The sequence below is a fragment of the Balaenoptera borealis genome (assembly GCF_965194805.1).
Source record: "Balaenoptera borealis genome assembly, chromosome: 7".
In the NCBI taxonomy this organism is placed as follows: domain Eukaryota; kingdom Metazoa; phylum Chordata; class Mammalia; order Artiodactyla; family Balaenopteridae; genus Balaenoptera; species Balaenoptera borealis.
This window is the reverse complement of record NC_138864.1, coordinates 117,769,388-117,784,398: the sequence shown is the minus strand read 5'-3', so window position 1 is coordinate 117,784,398 and position 15,011 is coordinate 117,769,388. Positions and strand designations below refer to the sequence as shown.

Here is a 15,011-nt window from a genome sequence, read left to right as displayed (position 1 = left end):
CAGTACCCAGCTTATTCAGCTATAGAACCAGGAGAACAAGTGTGAGCGTTCACCCCATTGTTTAGATTATAAACACACTTTGTATAAAACAGGCGTGATGAGGAGTCCAGGCCCCCAGAGGAACTGCTCGTGCACCTCCAAGGTAGCTGGGTCCTGGTAGAACCTGGAAAACAGAGAAGGCAGGTGAAGTCCCAATACAGGACAGCAGCACATTGTATGGCAACAGGGTCCTAACTAACCTTGTTGCTACTAACAAGGTAAGTGAAATTATGGTCTGAAAGGGATTCTTTGCAGGTCAGGAAGCTTACTCATGGATGAGGGGCCTTGCTACGGTCTCCCCCCAGGGTATGAGCTCGGTAGAAAAGGGTGTAGAGATAGGGTAGCAGGGTGTAGCGGATGTTCAGATAGTGTCTGGAGGAATTCAACAGCATATAGTTGTTTTCACTAAAGTCAGCAGGATCCTGGTCCTAGAAGGAAATGTAAGCAATTACTAAATATTTCCATCAAATTTTTAAAGTTCCCTTAGGATAAGAAGCTTTCTCAGATGACAGTAGTCATATTTTCCAATTTGGAGGATGTCAAAGCATTTCCAGAACTGAAAGGATCTTGGTTCTGCTCTTTCATTTTACAGATGAAAAAAATAGTATCAAAGATTACATGACTTTCCCAATGTAAAATTGCAAGCAAGTGGCAGAGTTTAAATTTGACACATCTGCCAGTCTATGACAGCCTCAGGGTGAAAAAGAAGCCCACAGAAGTTGCCATGGAGATAAAGGGGCTATAGTGGGCCCTGCTCCCTCTAGAGCTCCTCCAATTTATGTTATTTATTAAGGTTTCTGATAATACTTCATTTGGTATATAACACAATAAAGTTGTAATACTATGAAAAAAGAATTTGAAACCCATTGCCTTAAGCCGCATTGCCTACCACCATGATCTGCAATCCATCTCTCCCTTTCCTTACACTTTTAGAAATTTGCAATTTTAAAATTTATGCCTAGTTTTGTCTGTAATGTTTTCACCATCAAAATATGTTTTATTTTCTCTATTCCAAAGACAGTGACCTCTATTTGTTCTTCAATATACCATGTGCAAAAAAATTCATGAGGGCAGTTTTTAGCAGATTTTATCAAAGAGCAAAGAAAGAACGCTTTAGATGGGAGATCTAATTTTCTTAGGCCTCAGAAACAGAAATTTCCCATTAATGATGGGCATTCATTATGTTCATTTTCATTGTAATTGGAAAGATGTAAAAGAAACCTTACTCACTCCTGGTATTACCATAAACATCTCCTTAAGAGGGCCTTCGACTAAATGTCCATCGACAGAGGAATAGGTAAAGAAGATGTGGTACATATATACAATGGAATATTACTCAGCCATAAAATAGAATGAAATAATGCCATTTGCAGCAACATGGATGGACCTAGAGATTGTCACACAGAGTGAAGTAAGTCAGACAGAGAAAGACATATATCATATGATATCACTTATATGTGGAATCTAAAAAAATGGTACAAATGAACTTATTTACAAAACAGAAATAGAGTCACAGATGTAGACAACAATCTTATGATTACCAGGGCGGGGGGAAAGGGGGGAAGGGATAAATTGGGAGGTGGGATTGACATATACACACTACTATATATAAAATAGATAACTAATAAGGACCTACTATATAGCACAGGGAACTCTACTCAATACTCTCTAATGACCTATATGGGAAAATAATCTAAAAAGAGTGGATATATGTATAACTGATTCATTTTACTGTACAGCAGAAACTAACACAATATTGTAAATCAACTATACTCCAATGGAAAAAAAAGAATTTAGGGGGAAAGGAGACTCACACTACTAGGTGAAATGTCAATTTTACAGTCTTTCTGGAAAACAGTCTAGCAACATCTAATTAAATTTAATATACTTTTAAAAAAAAAGAAGGACTGTGAAACTACAGCTATATACTTGCCCATCAAAAATATGATTTTATATAGGATAAAAGCATGATGAGTCATGAGAAGCAGTGGGGGTGATTTCCCAAACCATTCATAGAAAGAGAATGTGTAACAAGGTGAAAAAAACGTTCAGGTCACTGGCCTGTCCCTCCCTAAATCCTTCCTCCCTGCTCTCCCTTATCTTGGAGGAGCTTCCCTTGTATTAACTGAAGTAAAACACCAGTGGACTCCATTTTCTCATCTTATGTAAGGTGATAACAGAAGCGATAGCAGTACCATAGACACTTTAACAACAACCTTTGTTGGTGAGTTTTCAACAATGGAACCATTCAGTTATATACATTCCATTCCCCATATACCCTCATCCCGATACCCTGCTTTTGAAGCCTATCACCCAAGATTTATCTATTCTGCTCCTGTACTTAGGGCCACCCTGTAGGATTTTCTTCAATCCCTCTTTGAGTACAAGTAGATCATACAATCCAAGAAGTTTCCATCACTTCTCTTGGGATCTTACCCTGAACCCAGGCCCATTGTGATTCCTCGAGAGTGGATAAAATGCTCCAAGCTGCATCCACCTTCTGCAGAGTTCCTCTGTGACATTTTCTGTATAACCACAGATGTTGGCACCTACCTGGAGAATTAGCACACACACAAGCACAGTGGTCAGTGAGAGAGGAGAGAGCATTGACTGTGTACCTATATGATAAGGAAAAAGAGCATCTCTTATTTCCATCCTTCCATGTTTAAGGAAGTCCCAAGCTTTCAGGGAAAGCCTTCAGCCAAATGGGAGAAGGAAGCAAGTATGCATCAGGAATCTACTGACAAGAAGAAGACTGATTGTTGTATTAAGGGCTCTTCCTCAATATTCAGCGTCCACTTTCAAACTTCGGTATTTACAGATGTTCTGCTGATGAGATTTTTCTGTGATAGTAATACATTTTACTCATGGTGTCTCCTTCCTAACTTCAGAGTCCATGAATGACAATCCAATGATATAGTTTTACCATCCGACCTTCAGAAGGCAGCTCACACGACACATAAAAATTAGTTTTTCCAATACATATCACAGTGAAATATATGCTCCTTGGTTTTCAGACACCCTCAAAGACTGGTAATGAAAACAATGTCAAAGGACAAAGGGTGAAAGTTCCTTGGTTGAGAATGAAACTCACCATGGGGATGCCGAATAGGTTGAACTCCAGGATACCGGGGATGAACCATCGGAGATCATCCCATCGGGCTGCATTGTCCCCCAGCCAATGAGCAGCATATTTGCCAGATCCAGCAAAAGTAGAACGGGATAAGATGAATTTTCTTTTCTTGGGGAAGATATTCTCCATGGCCCTGAAAAGGAATACAGTCAAGGGAGTTGTGAATGTCTAGGACTCACCTATACCCAGGGCAGTAATGGGCTTTCCAACCAAACTCAGAAGGAACACCAAAGTATCATGAATCAGTTAAGCAAACAAGTTTAGCATTTTTAAGAGCTTCTTTCCCGCTTCTGGATAAAGTTTCAGATCTCACATGACAGTACAAACCTCTACAGTCCTTCCCCCCAAGGAACTTCTCTAGACCCCTGTCCTCTTGATTATCTTTTCTCTATCTTGTTGGATCTGGTTGTGCTCTGCCCTTTGGGTCAAAAATACCCTGGAACCATGTTTTGGGTTCTCGGCCCAGCCTTCTCCCTCTAGACAGAGTTTTTCCAGTGTCCCTTGGTTCCATGCATTGCTGCTCATCAATAATCCTGTTCAGCACAACACCAGCTCAGGACCCTGTACCCACTGCTTGCCCAAGAGGAGAGTTTGTACACCAGCTGGGCTCCAGGCACCTGGGTTCCTCTGAAGCTTCAGAACTTATTATTAGCAATCCCCAATATTAGAAAATTGTAATCTATGCAAAAACATCAATAATATTAATTGAAATGAGAATGACAAATGAAATGTCAAATGAAATGACAAGTGAAATGTCAAGGATGACATATGACACCCTTTATCAAGTTAAAAACAACTAAAATACAGAATATTTTCATTGTATTACATGTAAAATATTACATATCAAATAAAACTCTACAGAAAAGAAAGCAAAGGAATTAAAAACAGAATTCAGAAAGATAATTGCTTCAGGATGCGGGGATGGGGTGGGATAACATATAGTTAGATGCAGGCTATGTTCTTTTCTTATTCTGCACACTCTTTTACATTGATACTTTACTAAAAGGCCTCTGCCACCCTTCTCCTTCCACACTAAACAGTTCACACCTTCCTTTAGATTCCAAAATTGAACAATAATACAACTACAAGATAGTAACACTTGAGCCACAATTGCTGCTAGCTCTCTGCAAGCAAGCTCTTCTATCCTTCCTTTCAATACACGGTCTGAGAAAAGGGTACCACCAGGCACCAGGTAATTCCTCACAGACACTAGCACAACCACCAATGCTTCCCTACTTCATATTCCTAAGGATTTTATGGAGAGTCTATAAATGCAGAGTGACTTATAACGACAAAAGGGAGAAAATTCTGAATTAGAAGCCTGGTTTATGAAAGAGAAGTGTTCCATTCTGACAATTTAATGACCAAAAAATGGGGGATTGGAGGAGAGGACCTACTCTTCAACTCTCATCCTCATCTCTCCTTTGGTATAGACTGGCAGATACTTTGCCTTTATTACTGCTGGCTAGAGGGTTTACTGCATTCTGCAATCATCAGTCATGAAAGAAACACATTTAGCTTATAGTGTGAAACTGAAACAGGGGTGAAGTTATCTGCGGTTACAGTTTACTTAGAGGCTGGCCATTATGGTAACACAGATGAGATAACTGTTTTTTCCAGCTCAGAGATAAAACCTTATTCAGAGATCCTTAAATTTTTCTTTTCCATCCCTCAGGTTTGACCTACTTATGGTCAGGTTCTGATTTCTGAGAGGATCTGGCCTTCTGCTTTCAGCCTAGGCAGAGGTGAATTTCATCCTTTGGGTAGATCAGTAACCTCTGTCCCCAAACTGGTCTTCCAGCTAAGGTGGAGTCAAATATTCATCAGATCTAAGACTTTAGTTCTCCTGATGCCCAGATCCCACTGAATGAAAGACTTACCTGTTTTTTAGTGAACTTTGCCTCCCGCCCAGAGGCCAAGTTATGGTTATTTCCACTGTTCTCTGGGAATTTAGGCCATTCTGCCTGACCCAGGGAAGTAAGAAGGGTACCTACTACTTTCTCAGTCATAGTTACCTTTTAACTATTAACCATAGCTAGTAGAATGTATTAATCAGCCCCATCGTGATGTTATAGCACTTTGCTACATGGAGACACTAGCAATAAAGCAATTTAAACTCTCCCTCTTCCTGCTCTTCCTTACTTTTCCTTTCTGCCCTGGCCATTTATCCACTCTCCTTCTTACATTCCATTCTTAGACAGACGCATCTAAGTGTCCAGATAGATCAGAACAGGAAGGGACCATAGAAAACATTAATTCAAGTCTCTCATTTGAAAAAATGAGGAAACTGAGTCTTATTCATCTACTTTATTTCCCAGGAAAGGTAGAGTGAGAGAGAAAGAAGCCAGAAAAGACAAGATAGAAAATCAGAAGCGTGTGTCCTTCTTCTTGAAGCTTTTCTTTCATTGAAATAAAAACCTTTGCATTTACTAGACAAGAATTCTCTCTAATCTGGATGATCCAGCATTAATACAAAGTCATGAGGGCAAAAATGGTGCTGGAAATCAAAATCGGCACAGCCTCTGCCTCTAGAATTAGGTCCCCTGGGGGCCCATCCTGCCCTTCTTCTCTTTCTCAGGCCAGGCATTTATTCAACAAGCATGTGTAGTTCACACAGTATGGACACAGGGGCAACTTTGCCCTCAAGAAACTGACAGTCCAGCAAGAAAAAAAATGAATACCTCAAAATTATAAGATTTTGGCATATTAAGCATATTGCAATATTAAGAAGGGCAGCACAAAAAGAGGGGAGATTGTTTTTCTAGCATTAACATCTGAGATGAGGTTTTATTATTTTTTTTAATTTTTAATTAATTTATTTTTTAATGATTGCATGAGGCTTTAAAGATAAGTGTAGGTTTGCAAAATGGACAGGGCAGGGAAGGCCATCCCATGCAGAAAGCACAGCACATGCAAAGACATGGAAGAAGGAAAGAGCATTTGATTTGGGAACAATAAGCAGTTACATATTACCAGAGCATAAAATACGAGGAGTGGCAAAGATGAAAGAAAGAGTCGAAGAAGGGGTTCGGTTATAAAGTACCTTACAGGTTTTGCTAAGGTGATTGGATTTTATTGTATAGAAAATACCAAGCCACAAATAATTTTACGTTCGGGAGTGAAATGAACAGACCGTGATTCAGAAAGATCACTTTGGCAGTAATATAGACAAGTGTTTTTTAAACTTTAACATACATTCAATACACCTGGTGATCTTGTTAAAATGCAGATTCTGATTTCCAAGGTCTAGGCTGAGGCCCGAGATGCTGCATTTCTAATATATTTCCAGGTGATGCTAATGTTGCTGTTCTTTGGACCACACCTTGAGTAGCAAGAATAGAGGGCAGATTAGTGGGAGATAAAGCTGAAGTCAGGAAAGGGAGAGTAGTCAGGGGAGTAGTGTAGTGCTTTATGTGAGTGGTGACGATGACCTTAACTAAGAAGTGTTGGGGGGTGGGGGGAAGAAAGGTGATGGTTATAGAAATGTTTTAGAATCAAAAGGATCAAAGACCGACTGCATGTGAGGGTGTGAGAGAAAGAAAGAACTCAAGGATGACACCAAGTTTCTCCCTTGGGAGTCTGGGTGATGGGGATGGTGTTGCTACCAGCCAAGATAGGGAATTTAACAGCTTCAAAAATGATTAGCCAGAGTGCGGCAGCTGGGCAGAAACAGGTGACAGAGTAAGGTGAATGGTATCGGAAGTACTTAGAGAAGGTCAGAATGTAGTTTGGATATCTGGGTCTGAAAATCAGGGAGAGCTCTAAGGTAGAATTATAGATTTAATAAATAAAAAATCAGAATAAATTACAGTCAAAACCAGGAGAAGAAGCCTGACCCCTAAGACTTATCAATAGTGAGAGAGTAGATGAAAAATATTCAGATCTAGAGGTTGAGAATGGGCAGCTGGGAAGAGAGCAGGGGTGCCAGGAGGGAGTGATGGCTTGAGAACCAAAGGAGTCAAGTTTCAACGGAATGCTCAGGACTCAGGGAAGTCAAGTACTAAAAGGGTTGAGAAATGTCCAATAAGCACATCAAATCTTCCTGCCCGATCCCCACCATGGAGTTCTCGAAACACCAAAGCAAAAGGAAAGAAACAGAGAAAGACTAAGACACTCTTTCCTAAGCCACTGGAAGATTCCCAACAATTCTTCAGATACTTTAGTTTCCTTGTCTGCTTTGCAAATCTAAAATTAGAGTCTGCTTAGCCCTGAATTTCTTGGTCTCTTAGGTATAATGATTGTACTTTACCACCTTCCAAGGAAGGAACTTGGTGGAGGGAGTTTGCGGGGAGCTATTCCTCAATTTACAATGTCATCAGCAAAAAATCCACCTGGCAAGGTACGAAAAGGACTGAAGCGAACATCTGTCTCTTTGTTAGACTTTCCTATTGAGTGGTGCTGCTGGTGGTGGTGGTGTGCATGTGCTCTGGGGCAGAGGGGAGAACTGAAGGGAGACTGGAGCAGGCAGCGTGTAGGGAGCGGGGGAGGGAAGCCGGGAGGGTGTGGTGTAGCATTGCCAGATAAATACAGCCCACTCAGGTAAACTTGAATTTCATCTAAACAATAACTCATTTTTAGTATAAATAAGTCTAGTGCAAATTTAACTGGGTGGCCTGTATTTTTATTGGCTAAATCAGGCAACCCTACTGTGATGACCCTAGTACATTCAGTAATAGGACCCAAGCAAGGACTGATGTCCACCTGGGGCCTCTAAATACCTTGTATGTTACTGCCTATGAGTATCCTTGAAATAATGAAGTCCCTGAGTCACAAGCCAATCAAAAATAATCCTGCACAGAAACCAAGGGGTTATATGAGAAAATCTCTTAAGTAGCCTGTAAGATCTGAGTTTCTATATCCCTATAAGCACAAAAAATATTTGAAAAATACACTTAAGAAAGACAAGAAAGACAACAGAAACCCTTCACCACCCACCTCCCCAAATCTGGAATTAGGAGGAAAACCAAGTGCTTACGAGTCTGTGGCTCTTGCTGTGGTGTAGCCATACAAGCTGTGGACATCATAGTGAAAGCCCCCTTGAAACTCTGTGTCCATGCAGAGGGTTCTTGCCAAAAGCAAGTCGTCCAGAACGCCTGTGGGAAATACCCATCCAAGAGGCACATCCCTATCAACCAACTTTAACAAAATGACTACCTAATCGTGTGCTTCCTGGTTACGTAACTTCCCCGCCAGTCTTCACCTGAAAAAATACTTTCCAGATTTTAAATATCTTAAATGCTACTTCCTATCTGGGGCCTACCCTGAGATAGACCTTTCAAATTAATTTGCATTTCTGTGCACTCACAAAGAATGCTGCTAAGTGGGGGCAAGTGAGGAAACCTGTTCAGAGGAATGGTTAATCTGAGATTAAATATCAGCAAAGCACCTGCATTTATCTACATGCATTTAGTCGAGAAAAATTGAGAACAGATATGAGGGCAGTGAACATTTTCACTCATATTATAGGCATTCACACTCCAGTAGACTTGTTTTCTTAAAATGAGATAAGACATTTGAGTGGTTTCATGAATAAGAATTCAGATCCTGCCTCTAGAAATCACTACTATTATTACTGTATTTTCCCTTTCTCATGTCTAAAATGCTCAACATTTTCTGCCTTGTGATCTGCAATTGCCTTTTTTTCTTTTTTTGTTTTTATTAGTTTTTTTATTGAAGTATAGTTGATTTATCAGGTTGTGTTAGTTTCTGGTATACAGCAAAGTGATTCAGTTATACATATATATATTCTTTTTCATATTCCTTTCCATTATGGTTTATTACAAGATATTGAATACAGTTTCCTGTGCTATACAGTAGGACCTTGTTGTTTATCTATTTTATACATAGCAGTTTTACCTGCTAATCCCAAACTCCTAATTTAATTTATGCAATCGCTTCTTTTCCCTTATCCTTGAAGACCAATGACTCGGGGACTTCCTTCATGAAGTCTTGCCTGCACATAGGACCTCAGTTTAAGGCACAATTTCAGAGAGTGGTGGGACCAGCAAACACTGAGGGTGAGTTTTTCCCACCAGCCCAAGAGAATCAAGGTTTGGAGTCAGAAACTAAGTTGAATCATAAAACATAAAGAAAATTCTGTTTCTGGCACAGTTCAGATGGTGGAATGAGATTCACAACTACTTCAATTATAAGAAAGGACACTAAAATTTGCCCAGGGTCAAAGTTAATCTATCCAAATCTTTATCACGCTAATGTATACTGTCTAATCCTGAAAATGTGAGAAGCAGACCAGCTATAAGGCAAACCTCCTGGTTATTAATATGTAGGTAGACAAAATGCTGGCAGGTAGAGAATGGGGTACTCAACAGAAGTAGGCAGAAGGTGATGGGATTGCAGTTTTCTGTTGTGAAAAAAACCCTCAGTTTTGGTTAAGAAGAAGATTAAGAGATTAAAAGAGAAAAATGATAAACTGATCCACAGTGAAAAAAATTGGGGGAACATAGAGTGGACAGAGAAAGATAAAAGAATAAGCAGGGGAAGCAAACAGTAGATTTTGCAAAAAGTTAAATAAAGTCAAGATTCCACCTGAAAAAGTTCTCCACTTCTGCAGTGACCAAAAGGGGCTAAAGAAAGAGCTGCACCTTGGTCCAAGGATGCACATGAAGTGGACAAACCAGAATAAGCTGGCAGAAATTGGCCAGATGCTCACCAAGCCTGTGTTCTCTTCCTGGGAGTATAGTTCACACTGTCACTTGAAATTAAGCTGAGACTATGGTATTGGATTCTGGCCAAAGGGATGTGAGCATATTAAATACACCCCACTTCCTGGCGTGTCCATAAGACTCCCTCTACCCTCTCTTTCACCTGGAAAGCTGGAAACAAAGAACTCCAAGATGGGAGAACAGGCTATGGAAGTAAGTAGATCCCTGAGTCACTGCTTGGATGAGAGCCACACATCCCACACTGGAGCATTATATGAGTAAAGTAAACTTGTATTGTGTTTACCCACTGAGATATTGGGGTTCATTTGTTTCCAGATTCCAGCATAATCTATTCTATACTATTTCTCTCTCTCTCTCTCTCACACACACACACACACACACACACACACACACACTCATTCTTTCAAAATCAGAGATTGGAAAACTGACTTTGATTAGAAATGGCCCTTAAAAATAGGAAGGACTTAAAAGAAATCATTCATGCTTTAAACTGTTGCTAATGAGCTAAAAAAAAAAAGAAAAAAGTTAACAAAAATTAAAGATTTACTGCTAGTCTGTACCTTAATATATTCTGATATTCTCTGATTATAAAGTTTAACATTGAACCACTTGTATGAGGGGTTTGGAGACAGTGAAAAGGTTGGAAGAATGTAAAACTCTACAGCCATGGGAGGTATGGCTTCCACCACGTGCTTGCCCTTGGATTATGGCAGCAAAAAGGTAATCAGAGACCAAACAATGGAGCAAGGTCTCCAGCAGAAGAGTGGTCAGGGTGGTCAGGGTGTTTGGAGGGGAGTCCCTTGAACCGAGAAGTAGAATTGCTCTTGGCCACACTGAGTGCTACTGAGGTTGTTTTAAACATGCCTCATGCCTACATCATTAGGAAACAGGTGAAAACTTACGAGGAATGAAAGGAGGAAAGTTCAAGTAGTTTACTTCACACTCATGATCAGAATTTTGGAGAAAGCTAGATACTTCATCCATTTCCTACAGAGACACAAAATACACAAAATGGAAAATGTTACTGATATACAGTTAGCTATTGAGTAATGTTTACCGAACTAGAAGCCCCAAATTTTCTTGACCTCCATTTCATCTTTTTGGTTAGATTATATTTAAGGTGCTTTCCAACTCTAAATGGTATCAGGCACATTTTACCTTTTATATTTTGATTTCAATCAGTTAATTATGAAATACCATTCCAAAGGCTAATTCTTACCTTATAAATATTGTGATTTTATTATTGCTGTTATTGTTTCAGTATTCTTTTAAAAAACATAAGATAGGGTAATATTTCTATTTTATAATTTCCTCTGTCTTTTATTCTGCTCAATGTGGGGCAAGAAGAAGATATATTTGAGATTGTATCTATTTCTCTAAAGTAGATTAAAAATAGGTGATGCCTAATTTTACTGAAAAACAGAGTTAATTTTTTAAATTTCAAAGAAATATACCCACAAGCTATCCCTACCTAAAAAATAAGTCTCATTAAATTGTTCTCTAATGATTAACTTTAAATTTTGATGAGTCAGTGTGACAAATAATAACAATTATAACTTCTAATACAACAATATTTTTAAGTTAAAATGTAGTTAATAAAGGAAAAAGCTGAAGCCATGAGAAAACAAAGGACTTTCTCAAAAAGAAATAACCAGTTAGTGGCACATCCAGAATTAAAATTCAGAGTTTTGAGGAGCCTAATTTGCTGCATATAATTTCAGCATTAAGTAAAAGGATTTTAAATACCACTATGTCAAGCAAACTATTTTATTACAGATCAGGGTCAAAGTTCATCTCACAACTTGGAATATGTATTTCTACGAGAAGTTTGATCCTGAAATAACAATTTACAATCCACACTCCATCAAATTCCAGAGCTTTATAAAATTCACTGAACTGCTCTCTCCACCACTCAGTACTAACTGGATTAGTGAAATCAGGAAAAACTGTCCATCCAGGATACCCCTAGAGAACAAAGAAGGCTGTGGCAATTAGTCTGTTTGACGGTTTACTTATGGATTTACTGCTGGCTACCATTTCTTCTACTAGAAGCCCCATGCATCTTATCATTTAAGAATCAAAATTTGTGACTCTCTTCCAAAAACTAAATAGTAAAATAGATGCAAGGAACCAAAGAAAGAAAAAAGGAAAGGAAAAACAACTGATTAAATAGATAAGAATGTCTTTTCCTATTTAAAAAAATGTAAAATTTCATTATGTCAGGCCAATTGGGAGAAGAACTCATTAAAATACTGGAAATCTAACTACACAACCTTCTGGAAGAGAATGATTGAATTTGTTTAATGTGCTGTCAATTAAAGGTCATCTGAAACCCACTTTGAATAATTATGTTTATAAATAATATGTTGGTTTTGGCATATAAACGATCTACCCTATCTTCTCTTCCTATCTATTCCTATCAAAGTGTAGCTTTTAACATGTTGCACAAATAGGACAAAGATATAGCTATAGCCAAATTATTGTAAATTCTGAATTGATGGGATACCAGCTTTTGTGTATATTTTCTTGCTCATTTTCCCAGAAAACTTATAGGTTGTCACTTAGAGACAACGTTACACTCAAGTAACATAATGTATATATAATTTATATATATATGTGTGTATATATATATATATATATGCAGAGACCTCTTAAACCTCAAGATGAGAGCTTAAAGTTCCCTCTTTAAGTGGATTGAACTCCTGGTCCTTTGTTTTAGGTGATGGGACACCAAATAATAATTAGAGGTAATTTTAGACTTCAGGGAACGAGCTTGTGGCAAAGTCTCCTGCAGTAACATTCTATTCAGAGCAGGGTGAGCAAACTTTATTCTAACTGAATGCCTTTATAATGAACCCCAAATACCTCCACTACAACTATCTCTGCCAACATCTTAGCTCAAATGACTCGTGTTATTTATTGGCCAGTGGAAGTAACTATAATTATATGAAAATTCCTAATTATACACCACTCAAATATAAGTACTACTGGAACAACTCACAGGGCTGGCTAATCTACTTTTTAGATAACCAAAATAAAGTTTCTGTGACCACGTCCTCTGATTTTGTACTTATACATGAATATCAGTCTACCTGATATTTTAGAAATTCAATTGAGACAGAGTTCACTTCCAGCAATACAGTAAAAGCAAAGAATTGGTTTGGAGAAGGAAGGAAACTTCTCTATTGCTTCATGAAAAGTTAGAATCAATGAAAAAGAAAGTAAATAGAAACCAGTGTTGTAAACAACAAAGTCAGTGATAGGTATTAAGTGAGCAGTTAAGCAAGAGGGCATGGATAACCCTGAAGAGACAGTTTAGCAAAGTAAACAGCTCAGGAGCAACAAGAATTACAGTCACATAAACTTTTAGATTAAGTACCAGTGTTAGCAAATCCCACATAATCCAATCATCTAGGGCTGACCCCATCCACAATTGATATAGAAGTTTGCCTACGTGATTTAAAATACTCTCAAAAGCTCAGCTGCCCTGAAAATAGGCCCCTCGGCAGCCTACTCCAGTGCTTGAAACTGCAACCTTGGAATAAAGACTGAGCTCTATCCAAAAGTCTCCTGTAAATTAAAAACATATTAGCTGAAATAGGTTTCACATGAGCCTAAGAGGATCTTACTATACTATCATAGCTGAATTTATTGTCTTGGAAAAGAGATAGAAATCGGGCGGCAGGAGGACCTTAAAAATAAATGAATTTTCTTCTAATAATATATTTCTTCTCAATTATCTGTAGTATTAGAGGGTCAGAGTCTAGCTTTTTAGGGACTAGATCTTAATTTTTCCCACCACAGAAAAGAGATGTTAACATGTGACATGATAGTGGTGCTAACTATCCCTACAATAGCTATCCTCTCGCAATATATAAATGGATCAAATCAACATGTTGTATACTTTAAATTTACACAACGTTATGTATCAAATATATTTCAATTAAAAAAATAAATCCTTCAGAACTTTAATCATTCTACTATTACATCTACTGGTCTAAAAATAATAATAAAACTCTAAAGTCATGAAAACAGTAATGATACTGTAACTTGCCTTCTACCCACCTTCATACCAAAAGTACAAACTCCCTAAAATTATTGAAATTTACTCTGATTTTCTTGAGAAATTACCCGTCCAACGACAAAGCCTTTGTCCCCCAAGATCCACACTCTCCTTTTACTTCTATTCACATAAGGCTGGTAGTCAATGTTATTTAAGATGCCAGGATTCTAATAAATGAATATAATAATAAATACTGTTTTGTAACCTTTTTCCACTTTGAAAGGAAAAACTAGGCAACAGAATAAGTGTTTGAACATACCATAATAATTATGTATTTCAGTCCATATTTATGTAACTCGTTGGCAAAATCTGAGAGACCATGGAAAGCCACTCCATCAGTAGTGTAATCCTTCTTTCCATCCATGTAGTCTATGTCAGAGTACTGGACATCCTGAAAGATAGTGCTGGCCAGTTAGAACTGAGAAGTAAGACCATGCTGATAGAAAATATTATAGTTCTGGTCCTTGATCATGAAAACTGAAGCCATATTTCTTAATGATCCTGGAACTTCCCAGACTTGGCTACCCTCTAGGAGTAAAGAAACACTTTTTGAAAGATGCTGGCACTCTTAGGTTGCAGGTTTACCTTTTCATCCTGATAGAGGCGTGTTATAAGGTATTGGGAAGAACTTGAGGTAGGGACTGGATCTTGTTCATCCTTGTAACTTGAGAGCTTGGATGCTTGACACGAAACAGGTGCTCTTTAAATGTGTGTTTGAATGAGTATATTAGTAATATTATAACCATGTTCTAACTTGGAGCCTAAACATCAAGCTAGAATAGATCATAAGAGGAGAAAAATGGTCTTCTTGCCCTATAAAACTGCTAGTAATTAATAAAGATAAATAACAAAAGCATAGAGCTTTAATTAACCGAACTCTCGTGCATACATACGTTTTGTGTTTGCATACCAGCCTGTGAGGAGCAGGTGTTATTCTTAATGAGACGATGAAGTGTGAAGGGGTTAAGTGACATTTCCCAAGGTCAGGTGCATGGGTGGATGGGAGGTGGGCTGGGGCTTTGGCGATAGGCTCTTGGATTCCAGATGCTCTTGTTTTCCAATCTACCACATACTCCAAAGACATATGAAAGTT

The 15,011-nt window shown here is 38.4% G+C and overlaps 1 protein-coding gene across 1 annotated transcript in view; it reads right to left on the bottom strand.

The window, feature by feature from the left end:
• LOC309632651 (putative maltase-glucoamylase 2) overlaps nucleotides 1-15,011 on the bottom strand; it is a gene marked incomplete at its 3' end in the record, with an annotated part of 68,515 nt that overhangs the window by 39,388 nt on the left and 14,116 nt on the right. Inside the window, 10 exon segments of the mRNA XM_082400412.1 lie at nucleotides 79-163; nucleotides 309-340; nucleotides 342-467; nucleotides 2,476-2,592; nucleotides 3,134-3,305; nucleotides 8,148-8,265; nucleotides 10,758-10,842; nucleotides 11,707-11,820; nucleotides 13,987-14,085; nucleotides 14,178-14,322. Of these exon segments, the coding sequence (XP_082256538.1) occupies nucleotides 79-163; nucleotides 309-340; nucleotides 342-467; nucleotides 2,476-2,592; nucleotides 3,134-3,305; nucleotides 8,148-8,265; nucleotides 10,758-10,842; nucleotides 11,707-11,820; nucleotides 13,987-14,085; nucleotides 14,178-14,322 (1,093 nt within the window).